At 41.2% G+C, this 15,274-nt stretch overlaps 1 protein-coding gene across 7 annotated transcripts in view; it reads right to left on the minus strand.

Moving 5' to 3' along the window:
• Positions 1-588: 588 nt before the first annotated feature.
• Positions 589-15,274, minus strand: part of LOC308408256 (glutamate receptor 3) — a 108,494-nt gene continuing 93,808 nt past the window's right edge. The window contains exons 13-16 of one of the 7 annotated variants that reach the window (XM_080900431.1): positions 12,913-13,160; positions 9,069-9,183; positions 7,409-7,656; positions 589-2,402 (exon numbers count right to left, since the gene is read on the minus strand). In XM_080900431.1, the coding sequence (XP_080756557.1) occupies positions 7,411-7,656; positions 9,069-9,183; positions 12,913-13,160 (609 nt within the window). In that variant the 3' untranslated portion in view covers positions 589-2,402; positions 7,409-7,410. Of the gene's footprint in view, positions 2,403-7,408; positions 7,657-9,001; positions 12,135-12,912; positions 13,161-15,274 lie in introns of those variants that run through there. The other 6 variants (XM_080900430.1, XR_013973773.1, XR_013973774.1 and 3 more) reach the window with 6 other exon arrangements.

Genomic DNA, 15,274 nt, shown 5'->3' on the forward strand with positions numbered 1-15,274 from the left:
CCACTCTCCTTTCCCTTGGCTGGATTTGTTTTAGTAAATCCACATGAACGCGTCCTCCCTGAAAAATAGTTTTAAAAAGTTGAAAACGCGCGATGAAATTATGACTGATGCGACACGTGTGCGTGCGCAGTATTGTGTGCGGGCAGTTTGCGGCCGTAATAATACATTATTGATTGTGTCGCAAAGCATCTGATGGAGAGAGAAGGCGAAAAAAAGATCACATGCCAGATGAAGCTGTCAATGGAGCCCTCAATCAGTAGATGCAATGCAGACACAGAGAGAGAACCAGATGGTGCTAACTATTGATCCGAAACATGCACACATACTTCCACAGATCAATGTTGAACTGGTATAGGGAAAAACTCTGCTCTCTGTGTTGCTGTCTGCAAGGAGAGGGAGCGGGCTGCCCGGGATGCTCATACTCCAGCAGTATCATGCTCGAGTTAAAGTATGCAGTGTGTTTAACCTCTGCTGAGATGTTTTCCTATAATCCCTTCAGGCCACTGAATCAGCCCCAGTGTTTTGTTCAACGCAGACGGGTTTAAACAATGTTGTGAAAGCACACGCACAAGGACACAGGAACCCTTTCTGTACATTTTTATTTACAAAATGTATTAAAATTCTCTATACAGCGCCTCACTAATGAGGTTCAGCAAATTATGCATGCATCTTTTGCTCTTTTGTACCCACTACTACGCCTGGCGATATTATGTTTTCTTTTTGCAGAAGGTGAGACGTACAAAAAAAAAGAAAAGAGAAAAAATAGAAAACAAAAACGGTGAAAGTGATTCTACTAAAAGAATTACTAGGGCTGGCTTTCTAGCATTAAACCTAAGGTGGCTTTGTGAGTAGCAGAGCTCGTCAAGCATCATTGATTTCACATGCAATTTCTTATAAAATAAAACAAAAAAACAACAAACAAGGAGGAAAAAAGGGGAAATCAATATTCAATTGTGTCATATAAATAGTTCTCGTTTATCTAAATGTACACATCTTTCTCTGTTTGCTCTTTCTTTTTTTCACATTGTCAGTTTTTTAAATATTTATATATATTTATGTATATAAAACTATCTGCCCATAGTTTCAGGTGATTTGATAAGTGTCTCCCTAAATCCTATGGAATCACAGTCTTTTTGAAAGAAAAGAAATTCTTACAGCAATATGTAAATGTGCTAAGCTCCAGGACTCTCCCTGGTTTAACCTTGTAGAAATCTATTTTCCATTTTATTCATAATTTTTTTTTTTGTAATTTTCATTTACTAAGTGAAGTCACTAAACACTGTAATGCTCATTAAAGGAAATCAAATCAAAAAGCGAACCACAGCTCATTGTAAAATGTGCAGTTGTTAACGAAAATGGTAAGGTAATCCAAAATACTACAGTTTAAAAGCCATTACTGTTATCCTTTAATTGGACTGCAGTTAATCTACAATTGAATTACCCTTTTTTGTTTGGTATTACTTTGATGTACAGAAGACTTGAATGACTCGGGAAAAAACACTGTTCGGAGCGACAAACCTTAGTGAGTCAGTGCCCCTTTGATATTTTACAAACTGTAAATCACAAACAGATTTCTCTTTCCCCAGGCATAAATACTTTGCTTTACACACTCGTCATACAAAACACACTCTTGGCAGTATCGGAAGTGTGAATTATGACCTGGTCCCGTAGCGCGTGAAAGCTGAACCAGGTCATCTTCTCATCTCCGTGGGTCCTGTCAAACTTTCAGAAGACAGTGGCAGCAGCACCAGAGTTAAGAGTACAAACGACACACGTCATTGTTTTGGACTGAAATAGCATTTCACTCTAATAAGATAAATCTTTTAAAACTAGTACATGGTCACTAGAAGTGACTTAGAGCAGTATAAAAGCTATGTCATTGTAACCAGTGTGTAACAGTGCACTGTGTGGATCTAATAAAATAATCTGAACACACAGAACCAGTGAAAATCTGGCAGCAGAAGAATGAAGAGTAATCTGATCGCATTAAATACAAGAAACCAATTATACACTTGTCATGTGAGATTTGTCGGCTTTCTGGCACTTCAAAATGTGCTTAGGGTTGCAAATGATGGCTTTTGTTCTCTCATTCATGTCACGTCATATATATCTATATATATAAATATATATATATATAGATATATTACTGCACCAGTCCTCTGTTTTGTATGCGTTTCAAGCAAAAAGCAATATTATCAATGAGTTGCATTGATTGGACTTGGAGTTCCATAAGGCACTGATAGGAGGGAACCACGCAGGCTCGTCCCATGACCAGTCCAGTCGTGTCGTCATTGCAGATTATCGTGCCGTGTCCGCCCAGGAGGATCTGGCAATCCTCGTGATCCTGTGCCTTTCTTAGATATAGTCACAGTTGTAAGGGAAAATGGAAATGTTTCCTAAACCTGTGACAGCACAAAAAAACAAAAGCAAACAATGGAAAAAGTTAACTTTTGTTCTGGACAACTCATGTTGAACACATGACTTTTTATTACAAAATAAAATGTGGGGATTTCCTTATTGGCTGAAATGCAGTATCTTTTATTATATAAAGCTTTGTTTGAAAGGCTCTACAATTCACTCGTCAACATCAAATATCTTTAACCAAATTAACAACATGAGGGAAAAATACATCTTTCTGCCTCCATCCTAACCTATTTCATCATGACTGTGCTGACACGGTTTGTGGGAAGGAAAGGCAAACAACTCCCTCGACTGTGATCAGACTTTGACTGTCTGACGCACATGACATCACCTCTTTCCAACCAAGTCCTGTCCACTTCAAACCAGTCAGAAGAACACAGAAACACACTACAGAAGCCTCTTGTGTAAACAGTCGAAACGAAAGAAAAGAAATGAGCGCCGGTGGATTCCTTCGCTCAGAATAAAGAACTGATTGAAAAAATGTGTTCTCAATGAAAATCTGTTGACAAGTCACACTTTGTGTCTAATGAGAGCACACGTGCAAACAATCTGATCAAATCCAAGATGAATTTTTAATTATGTCCCTATCAGTGCATGCTTATCTTTATTCAGTGAATTTCTGTAGAACTGCTGCAGAGGTAGTCTGCAACTTCTCATTGGTCTCTGACATTTTCTGTGGAGGTTTTTTTTTTCCAGTAGAATTATGCGTAGTAAACAAACCCATGAAAACAGGTCAGTGCACTCTGTGGATCATTCAGGATGATGTGGTCTATATTCCTGGTAAGGATAAGGTAGATGTTCTTAAAGCTTCAAAACACTATTTATATTAGCAATGGCTCTGTGCAGTGTGGTGGAGGTTGCTTGTAGTGATAAACACTCGGAGAATTATCACACATCCCATATTCCTTTATCACTATGTAGTTTAACACCTTTTGGCCCGTTTCATTTGGTTTTACTTTAGAATGAGTATAGAGATGCCTGCTGTCGCTTCAGAAACTAGTTTGGAAATGCCTTTTTTGCACATTTTGGCCATTTTGCACATTGCTGCTTTTTTTAGTTTGTTTTTTGAAGCCAAGCAAAAGGCATCTGCCTGAAAACTGTGGGTGCTGCATACATATCCTGCTTTATTGTCTGTTTTTCTCTAAATGGGGCCATGAAGTCATAAATGAAGATAATACTGTATTAAATAAGCTGAAATTTGAAAGACCCGTAATAAGGAACAATTTCATTGAGGTCTGAAATTTAAACAAGCGTAAGTGTGTTACCAGAACCTGAACCTACATCTATTTTAATTGTCTTTTAGCCAAGAGGTTTCACAAAACACAGCATGTTTTGGAAATTGAATGCACTCTTACATGTAATACTTCTAGATGGAGTATGCAGCTTTTTTCTTTGGTAAATAAAGTTTCCCGAAAAGCTTGCACTATATCTTACCTTCCTGTACAGGACAAATGATTAGGTAGTGAAAACAGGAGAATTTAGTGCTTACATGGAGCCCAAAACTAAAAAGCTAAGCAACAAGTTTAACAGAAACAAAGTAATGCTACAGTCATATACAGTCAGCTACTGTGTTCAGTGCTACTGTCTGACATAATACACCAATAAATGTATTAAATCAGCAAAAATCACAAATCTGTTGTACATCAGAATAAAATGATTTGGCAACCATGTTGCAAAGAAACGTTCCGCAGACCACTTGCGCTCATTGGTGCAGAGTGACTGCAACTGATTGCAACATGTTGTCAATCTGTCAGCCTTTTTTTTAAATTACATATCTTTTATGATATGTCGACCCCAGCAGGCCAACTGTGCTGCAATCTGATTTTGTACTCTTGAGTGACTGAGCCACAAAAGTAAGTGAGATTTAAAGATTAAAAAAAAGAAAAAATTAGTAGAACTAAAGGAATTCTAAACAAAAACTTGAATTTCCTTCAGTTTCTCTGAGCATTGCACGGTCTGACCTCGGGGTGAGTTTGCTGGGAGGCACAGTCCTGGGAGGATTGGCAGCTGTCTTGAATGTTTTCCACTTGTGAATAATCTTTTTCACTGTAGAATGATGGACTTTAAATTGTTTGGAAATAGACTTCCCAGACTGATGGGCAGGAACAATTGCTTCTCTAAGATTATTGCTGATGTCTTCTCTCTTTGGCATTGTGTTAACACACACCCGAATTCTGCCAGAACCGCTGCCTTTATAGACAGACTCACACTTGCTGTTGATCAGTTAATCCAGTACATTTGATTAGCCGTATTTGGTTGCTAATCTTAATTGCTGAGCACGCAGTATGGGCGTACTTAGCTTTTCACACAATGCTTTTGCATTTTAGCTAACTTTTTGTTAAATGATGACATGGTTTGATAGTTGTTGTTCTTTATCTAATGCTGTTTTTACCTCATTTTTACCTCATGCTGAGTACAGTGGCCCTGAGACATCAAATGCGCTGTAACTTAAGAAAACACAAGGAAATAGAAAAATGCTGCAAAAGCATACAAAACCCAACGGAAATTTAAAAAAAGGAGCAAGAGTTTCCAAAATAACATCACAGAACAGAACTAAAGTTTTTTTGTAGAAACAATAATGTGATGGAACAGCTGCGGAAGTTACAAGTGGCTTATTGGTAAACATGTATATGAATCATGCGATTAAAACGCACATTATCCTGCATCTTTTTCCCTCTCACAACACATATGATTCACCCACTTCTTTTAAACATGTCTCAGTGCAGTGTTTATGCCACGTTATTGTCTCCTCCAAAACACAGTTTTTTGGTGGCTGTAGTTCAGGAGGTCATCTACTAATTGGAAGGTTGGTGATTCGAGCCAGTCCGCATGCCAAAGTACTCTTTTGCAAGATGAAGTTGCTTTCCGATGCATCCATCTAAGTGTAAATGTGCCTGAATGTTAAATAGAAAGCACTTAGCAGTAGAAGAAAATGCTTGTGTGAATGAGGCAGGTTGTATAAAGTGGTTTTTATGCTCAAGGAGAGTAAAAAAGTGTCGTATAAGAACCAGTTTATTACTTTTGTTGTGTTTTTTCTTCTTTCATTGTCTTTTATTCACCTTTCTTTGTGTTTTGTGTCCTTTTGTAGCGTTTTTCTGTTTGCGCGTGTTTTCTTAGGTGGCAGTGTGTTTAACCTCTCAGGGTCATTTTTTAAATTGTGTCACAGAACAAAACAAAGAACAGCATACTGTAGGTTGATACGATCGGGCGTGCTGCTTGACATTCTACACACAAAGCTATATGCTACACAACAGTGTGCTTTTTCATCAAACAATTTCACAAACAGCAGCTACATACCAAACAGACAGTGGAAGACTTAATTCTGACTGATATGGCAGGAAGCTAAATGATTCATCAGAGTGCACGATGGGAACAGTAAGGCGAGGCGACGTACCTCTAGATCTTTTTTTTTTTTTTTTTTTTTTTTCTAAATGACATCAGAAACAGCAGTATGCGACATTACGTGATGGCAGAGCTTCAGTTCATCCTTTGTCTTTTTTTTTTTTTTTTTTTTTTTTTAATAAATAGGACAGGGGGAATGAATGAGAGAAAGAGGGGGAGAGAAAGAAAGAAAACCAAAGGGGAGAAGAGACGGTGAGAAGGGGGGGGAAGAGAGAGAAAAGAAAAAAAGAACTCCTGGGTCACCTGTATGGAGAAAAAAAAAAACAAAACAAAAAAAACAAACAGAGGAGACAGCAAACAACAAAGAGTAACATAATAATAGAGAAAACAAAGCACCATCACAATAAACTAGCTAGTCATAGATATCAATATTTACTAAATAATAAACGATATTGTGCAGCACGCAAGATAGACAGCGCACAGTGTGCTTTGAGGCAGCAGCCAAGAAAGCTTTAGTCCGCGTCTGTGAATACCCATGTGTGCATACCTGTGTGGATCAGCATGCTTGCATTCCAAAGGTTTCTCCATGTAATGATCTGCTAGGGAGTGTGGGGGGGCCACAGCCCCGTCCTCCAGGGTGTGAAGCGGGTATGGAGGAGATCAAAACTCCAGACATCCAGAGGCCCCCAGAACACAAGAGACCATGGAAGACCAACAGAGGGGCAGCCGCGCCACTGTTCCAGTAAGAGCTGAGGAGAGTCCCAGATGAGGGCTCGCCCAGCAGCCGCGGAGCAGAAGTCAGGGGGAGTTGCAGTGACGCGCCCGTGAGCTCCGCCGGCCCCCAGCTGTGCCTGAGTGACCGAGCCCCAGGCCGAGAGGCCGGGGGCACCCCACCTCCAAAGGGGCCCGAGCGAGCCCCAGGCCCCAGGCCCCGACAAGCGGCCGCCAAGGAGTGAGCCGGTGTGTACCCGGACGCCCACCCCCAGACACAAAGAACCACCAACACACCGACACCTGAGGGAGTCCGCCACCGGCAGGGGAAGTGGTGGTGGGTGGAGATAGGCCTCCAAACCTTGGAGGGCCTGAGGTGTCCCCAGAGAGGTGGCGTCTGATACCCAACCTGACATATAGACACAGACATACAGGCACACACAGACACAAACATCCATTCCCACCCTCATGCTCTCATATGCACTCACTCCACACTCAACCAACGTGGAGACAGACATAAAGAGACGCTGTACACACAATCACACTCCCCAAGCGTACTCTACGAACCGGGTCTAGGTACCCTTGCCCCTGGAGGGGGGAATTGCACCCAGACCCAGGTGGTGTTACCCTTTTCCCTGCGGTGGGGAGAGGCAGACCACCCCGACTCCGCAGCAGCAGGGAGGCCCCACACCCCAGACCGCAGTCGGACGGCCAACTCCTCCTACTAGCCCTCCCGCTCCAGCAGGCCGCAGAGAATGGGGGTGGGAGAAGACTCCAAACCTCCCTCCACCCGCTCATTGTAGTGTTGATGCATGTGTGTTCTAAGGTGCAATTAAAACCCAGGAGGGCATGGAGCTACCTGCCAAGGAGCAGCAGGTAAGCGCATAGTCCCTCCTGCTAGCCCTCAATGACTAAGTGTATTTAAAATACGTACCTCTAGATCTTAACGCTCTCGGTTCCGTATACGTTGTAGCCTTCTCTGTATGTGGCAAAGTTCTGGGTGTTGGTCGGGGGAGCCGGCTTAAAATTCTGGGCATTCTTGGCCATTTTCAGCCGTTTGGTTTCTTGTCGTGATTTATAACAGAACTCTATCAGTGCCACCATCATGGCCAGACCCAGCCCTCCGACCAGAATATAGAAGACACCAGCCACATTGCTTAGGCTGAGAGCACTTGTCTTGTCCTGGGGGGAAGTGAATAACATCGTTAAGAGTTTTGCAGTGGAGCTAGGGCAAAAGAACAAAATGCAGCCTGCATCCTTCAAACTGAGCCTCGACTCAACAGTAAAACTGACTTAAGTGGTAAATGATCATACTCTAGATTATCATGCTCTATATTACTGATGCTACCAAAGGTTGTTTATGGTTACTAACAGCTACAAACAAAAGAAATGAAACATGTAACGAGCTGCTAAGCAATTTCAACTGAAATTATATTGCTATGTTACAAATTTATGAGGAACTTGAGATTCAGATATAGTCAAACCATTCTCCACTTAGGAGAAAGAAGCCAACTCTTGCTGGTGAATGTAGAGCTAACCTGGCGCTATGCTTCATACATGTAAAATGGCTTCTGCTCTTGACCATATAAGGAAGCTGGTCAGTATCGCATAGGTCGACAGCTGTGAACATCCCTGCCCTTTCAATTCTCTAATGGCAACACTGTCATACAATACAGTCAAATTCATAGTAGATGAATGATAGCTCAATTAAAAAACACTATATAAAAATATATATCAAACCATTTTGCTGCTGTTCACTTACCAAACATATTCAATAAAATTTGTTCATTGGAGTTTTACTATTTGCAGTTTAACCCTATGAGCATGGCGTTACCATGATGCTATCTAGCAACTCTAACCTGTAACCTGAAGCTTTAACTGTATCTCAGAGGGTTAAATAGTGGGTGTATTACATTCCTCAACTTCTTGCAATGTGCAAACAAAACCTCTAACCTCATCCGAAAGCAGCCAGATGATTTTAGAGGACACCCTACGGTGCTCTCTCCGCTTCGAGAAGTTGAATTTGTGTAAATCATCACAATAAGAGGCTTTGCTTGTTCATCACACCACAGGAGGCCAAAGAATCTAATAGACACATCTTGATGCAAACTAGTAACAACACAAATAAATCAAATTTTCATTAACAGTGTGGTAAATAGAAGCAGCAGCATAATGGTCAAAGTATCATGAATGTCAAGAATGAAAATGAGCAAAAAATAGCATTTATCAACAACTATTAACTGCTGTGATTCAATCAAAAGAGTGTGTCTTAAAGGCACTTTAGAAACGTCCCCGCAGCATTACCATTACAGTTTTCACACACAAAAATGAGTCTTTATGTTGTCAAAAAGTCATTTCTACAGCATAAAAAGAAAAGAAAAAAACGGTGAATCTGGGGAAACAGTGCCTTAGATTAAAGCCACCGGTGAGCTGTGTTAACAGCTCGTGGCAGAAAAACTGAAGAAAAGAAAAAAACTATGTGTAGCAAATAAACAGAATGCATACTATAGATGTCAGAGAAGTCTTTGTCTTGCATATGAACAGTACGTCAAAATGCAATTTGGAATCAGTACAAAAGACCTGCAGCGACTGACCTTACTTCCAGAGTCCTTGGTTCCACATTCACCCTTATCGTACCACCATTTGTTTTTCAGCTTGTCTAAGATGCCTTGTTCACTGAGTTTCAATACTGCAAGGTTTACAGGAGTTCTTCACGTGGGAAATAACATAAATAACATTATATTATGTTATTTTATGTTATTCAACTTTTAAACTACTACATACTTTACAAAGCGATAAAGCAGGGCACCTGGCTATTCAACATCACAAAGAGCAGGCATTCTACCTATTACCTTTAAACCCCTACTCTAAAGCCAGGACCTACCCATATCGCTTTGAGTAATCGGCAGACGCTGTTCATGGGGCGACAAGCAGGTACGCAAAGTACAATCTGCAAGTCTATAAACATCAAAAAGCGCCTTGGTGCACGCTGGTTCTTTGTGTGTGGGGGGTGTAGTAGTCGCAGAGGCTTTCAGTGCAGCATTTAACAAGTTCATTCCAACATGAGCAGTTGTCTTAACAAACAGAAAAATCTAAGCAGTGAAAGAAACCTTTGCATATGCAATGTCAGTGTAATCCTGCGTCGGCTAATGCTAACTGTCACTGCAGTGACAACAGTCAATTCTGGAGGTATTACAACCAATTTCCCATTCAAGCAACTGTGCCCAAAAGTGAAAGCCTAATTAATTCTCGCATGTTCTATCCTGACATATCGCTAAGAAAACCTTATCTTCCAATTACACCAGATTAGTGTCAGATGAGTGTGTCCCAACTAAACTGCAGGCAGCTGCAGGACTAAGCTCAAAAAGATTCGGTGGAATTTAACTCATCTCGTATTTGCCTGCAGCTGCACAATCTGACGTTTGACACAGCTGTTTCCTGCTGCTTGATAACTCCAGAAGGTATATCATGACATTGTAGTATTGCATGTCAACATACATTTGCATAATAGTCTATTGGGGTAAATTACTTCAGAGGAGGTAAAAAAATTTCTTTGCATAGCTCAATAAAGATCACATTTTGTAGTTGTATTATGACTATATTGGTTTAGGTAAATCTCTCTGTGAGAAGGAAAAGCAAACTGGAAGCAAAGAAAATGTAGTGGATCGATAAATTAGTGACTACTCCCTGGGAACAATGTCCCCTGAGGGGATCTCTTGCAATGTATAATGCACTGAGAGAAGATTACACCACTATATATCCCTCATCACCAATCTGGAGAAACAGACTGTGAAGACCATACCATTGTCTTGGCTTGGAGAGACATTGATTAACAATGCAATTACCCTGTAACATGCTCTGTGTCTGAAACTCAATCTAGGCAGCGCCGTGTTTCGCCTAAGGGCAAGAAAGAGCAGTGTTAAGTGCGTGCGCATGCAGCACGCGTGCACGCTTATGTGCATCTCCAGATGTCGGCTGGAGCATGTAGTTGTGAGCAGGACAGGGGCCAGGCGATTCACTGTTTGGAACACAGCGCTTCAGGCCGCTTTATTTCCACCTAATCAGACCTTTCCACTGAGTCCCGGAGAGTCAAAACAAGCCAGGAAACAGACAGACGGTACATACCTGTGCATGATAATAGATCGATGGCAGCGCAAGAGACAGATGCTTTCAAAAGCTCTGAACAGCACAGGGAGGCGTCCTGAGCTCATTGACTACAGAACACAACGATGTTAGCAAAACACTGAAAAAGAATGTGACTTTTGAACAACGCTTTTCAGTAATGAAAGCCCTTGTTTAGCTTTATTTCACGTGTGCCTCATGAAGCCTCTTGCGGTGAGTACAGAAATGCATCGCAGCTCCTTACCTGCTCATTGGAGTCCAAGCCAATCATGACAGAAATGACAGAGCGTAAAGACACAATCTGCATTTCATGGGATCTTGCAGCTTGACTGTAATGTCGCCATGTCGCCCACCTATATCATCCTATGTGTGTCGACAGCATCGTTTGTCATAAAAATGACCTGCGTTTTAAAAGATATCATACTCGTGCCTTATGGTATATGTAATCTGGAGAGAGAAGCACAATGCTTAATGGTACTTAGGTCTAAGTGGCATTACGCTAAGCTGTCACGGGACAGTCATTCATCATTTAACCACATGTTAAAGATGGAGAGATCTGATGGTCAAAAGGGTCACAGCTGGGTTATTAATGTGTTCAATTAAAACTGCATGCAGTGGAACCAAACCACAGGTGGGTTACCAGAGCTCCCATTAAAAAGTCTTTTTCTTTAATTAGACTTCTCACGTTTGCCTGCAATGCTTAGTCCCCTCAAGACGCCGCTGTTCCCCTTGCTTTCTTGTCGGCCTCTGTTGAGCGGCCGTTTAGCGGTTGATCTGTTTTTTATTTGTTTGCTATTAAGGTGAACTGGCTTTTAAGTTGTCGTCCACTGTCATAGAAGTGAAGCAGCAGTGGTGAAGTACTGCGAAGCCATATTTTAAAGGATTAGCAAATCTCACCTCACCTCACCTCATCTCACCTAAAATGAAAGCCTTTTCAGTTCAGTGTCGCTGGCAAAGTCTGTTCTTGAATTAGACCAACTGGCTATACTCATCAAAGCTGCCTAAATAAAGCCCTAATATTTGAGGCTGGGTGATCTGTCCCACACGTGAGTAAGGGTGAATAAACAAGGCTCAACCTTTCACAGCGGCAGGGCAGACACATTCACATTTGTCCTTTCCTGTAAACACTACTTTGTCAAACAGAAACATGTGTCCTAACTCTCTTCTGTACTCTTCTTCGTCTTGTAGAAGTTTACCTTTGGCATCCATAAATATTTTTCTGTTGGTTAAACAAGAGCTCCTCAGTTTGATCTGAGCCGTTAAGCCGTCTGGTCAGACTGTCGGTAAATTTGGTAATCTGCCTTTGGGGCAGCACCAGGTTGGTTGGGGGCAGACAGTTGGTTTGGTTCTGGTTGGTTTGTTCCAACAGCCTTGCCGATTACTCTGCACTATGGTACCCGATTGTGGTGACATCGAGGCTGACCTTGGAGTCACCTCCCCCGCTGCCGCACTCTCCCTTGTCGTACCACCATTTGTTTTTCAATTTGTCCAAGAGGCCTTGCTCATTCAGTTTTAAAACTGCCAGGTTAACAGCATTTCTTGAAACGATAAAACATAACTTGTAAGAAAATGCACAGGTCCGTGAGAAATCTAATGCAAGGTAATAATCGTACTAAGCATCATGAGAGTAGTTAATGGTAGAGAGGCTACCACTGTCAAAGCAGGGGGCTTATGCACAGAAAACTATCGGTTAAAATCAGAATGGTCTAGGGAAGGACAAATTGTTTAAGAATTTCAGGAATATAGAGAGATAAGAAAGGCTCGTATGAGGTAGAGACAGTGTTAAATCTTGGAAAAAGGTGGCATAAAGGGTTACGTAGTTTAGAACTGAAGTGTGCGGGATGGGGACACTTGTCATTGAGAAGAAAAGTAACAACAACAAACATCATGCAATTAACATTCGTCACAAGTGACAGCGCAGCTTTTAAGGGCTAAATTGAAAAACCATTGAACTGTTAAATTAAAAGTGACAACACAACAGTCAGGTAGGACAGCACACGGGACAGAAGGAGAGATCGAAGGAGAGAGAAAAGCAGTGGGAGAGACATAAATATGAAATTATTGTTAGCTTTAGTCTCATTATCTGGATTTGACTGCTCTGCTATAAAACGGCAACTCTTTAGAAATACAACATTAAATATCGTTAATTAACTTTTGTATCCAAGTGCAATGAAAGGCATACAACCGTTACCTCTGTGTCCATTAACAAGAAAAAAAAAGTAAGGAGAGGAAGAGAAGAGAATGACAACAGGGGAACATCAGGGTAGGTGGAATACTATAACAACATAGGGGATATTGTTATATTATTCCACCCACCTTAATGCTGAGCCTTTGGGCGTCGCCACACCGTAGCCTTTCGAGTCGAGGTTCCCGCCGACTTTCATGGTGTCGCACGGCTTCCGCTGCTCGATGTACTCGTTCATGGTGGACTCGAGGAGAAAGGCGAACTTGCCCTTCGACTTTCGTACCCGGGCTACGCCATCGGGTGTGGTCTTAACAAACACAGAGGGCTCAGCGGATTTCATGTACGACCACATCTTCTCGTAAACTGCTATTTTGGATCGCTGCGCAGAGAAGAGAGGGAGAAAAGGAGTAGCTTAGAAATCTGAAAAATCACACATGTGCAATGGATTTCGGCATATTTTTGTGCTTCGTGATCATACGATTTAAAAAATGGCATCGTGAAGTATTTATAGACATCTTGGAATGAAAATGTGTGATATCTTTAAATACTTCCAGGGAATAGAGCTGACAGACCTTTATGAGATCATGAAGTACAAGAATTTACAAAATCCATTCCTTTTATCAGCATTCTGAAAATGTACCCTTTAAGTACGTCACTTGAAATTCACTGAATGGAAAAATCAGTTATGCAAAAAAAGATCTTTAACAATTGAAAGGGTGTAAATTGCAGGTAATGATCATTCTATCTGAAAAATTTGCACAGGCCTCGGATTTGTTTCCTGAAAGTTCAGCCTCAGTGGGCTGAGCCTGAGTTTATGGTCCTAATTTAACTTGTAGAACTTATTTCATTCATTTATTTCAACAACACTGCTAATGAAATATCTCAACTGTGACTCTGCACTGTAGACGAAGCGAGAGAAGCGAACAACAAGGCAACCCATCACAAAGTGACAAGGATGAGCATTTTCCCGGCGCCCGCAGACAGGCTTAGTGAGCCTGTAAAATCTGGAGGAGTCGGGCACTATCTATAATAAGCATCAATTAAATTATTCAATGCCGCTGGATTTATTTTGGCATAGGCATTTCACACATCCCGGTGTGATCCTGGTCCAAGCAGTGATGAGCCATACTTTCCAAGTGCTGAAGATTGGATCCCACATTAAAAAACAAACAAACAAACAAAAAAAGCCAACACACTTTCTTTTAAGCAAAGGCCAGAAAAAGGAAGAGCAAAAAGTAAAAAATAAAAAATCATAAATTTGCATGTAGAAAATGCCAAAATCTGCCAGAGATACACTATATTGCCAAAAGTGTTTGCTCATCTGCTTTCAAACACACATGGACTGGAGAAGCATCTTATTTTTAATCTACAGGGTTTAAAATGATATCGGCCAAATATTTGCAGCTGTAACAGTTTCTTGAAAGGTTTTAGAGTGTGTTTATCAGAATTTTTTATTATTCGTCCAGAAATGCATTAGTCGGGTCAGACACTGATGTTGGACGAGAAGGCCTGGCTCAAAGTCTCTGCACTAATTCACCCCAAAAGGTGTTCTTTCAGGTTGAGGGCAGAACTCTTTGCAGGCCAGTCAAGTACTTCCACACCAAACTTGCTCATCCATGTCTTTATGGACCTTGTTTTGTCTACTGGTGCACGATGAGGAAACAGAAAGGGGCATCCCCAAACTGTTCCCATAAAGTTGGGAACATGAAATTGTCCAAAAAGTCGTACTGTTCTCCTGGATACTGCCAAACCCAGACTCGTCCATCAGATTGCCAGATGGAGAAGCGTGATTCGTCACTCCAGGGAGCAAGTCTCGACTGCTCTAGAGTCCAGTGGCAATGTGCTTTGCACTGTAAGGCTTGGATGTGTAGAGCTGTAGTTTCCATGAAGCTCTCTACACAGTGTCCTTGAGCTAATTTTTTTGGCCACATGAAGTTTGGATGCACTATGCGCCTCAGCATCTGCTCTGTGATGGAGCAATTCAGCCACTTCTGCTTTGTTATAATACCACTAACAGCTGACAGTGGAATATTTACTTTTGGCAACATAGCGTACTTTGCTGTGGCCTTTTTTTTCTTCATACCACAAATCATTAGTGTAACAAGAATGAATAATTCATAATGTTAGTAAATTAAGATAACAAGACTGGGTGTGGGTATAGAGGGAGTGATTACCTTTTGTATATATTGTTCCAGTACTCCCTTGCCCATTTTTTGAGCTATCCCCTCTAGCTGTGTATCCTTTCTCTGCCCCGAGCTAGATATTCCAAGTGTTTCCTGGTTTTTAGACTTTGTTATTCCCCTGCACTATTAGCATCATTAGCATTGCTATTATTAAAGCTTGTAAGTAAGTAAAACTTTATTTATAAAGCACCTTTCAAAATATAAAATCATAGAGTGCTTCTGTCACAGTATGTCGAAGCAGACTGTATGAATGTGAGGAGGACAAAAGGCGAGCCGTTTAATATGGCTGATGGAAAAATACTAAGGCAAA

The sequence above is a fragment of the Rhamphochromis sp. 'chilingali' genome (assembly GCF_963969265.1).
Source record: "Rhamphochromis sp. 'chilingali' genome assembly, chromosome: 13".
NCBI classification, from domain to species: Eukaryota; Metazoa; Chordata; class Actinopteri; order Cichliformes; family Cichlidae; genus Rhamphochromis; species Rhamphochromis sp. 'chilingali'.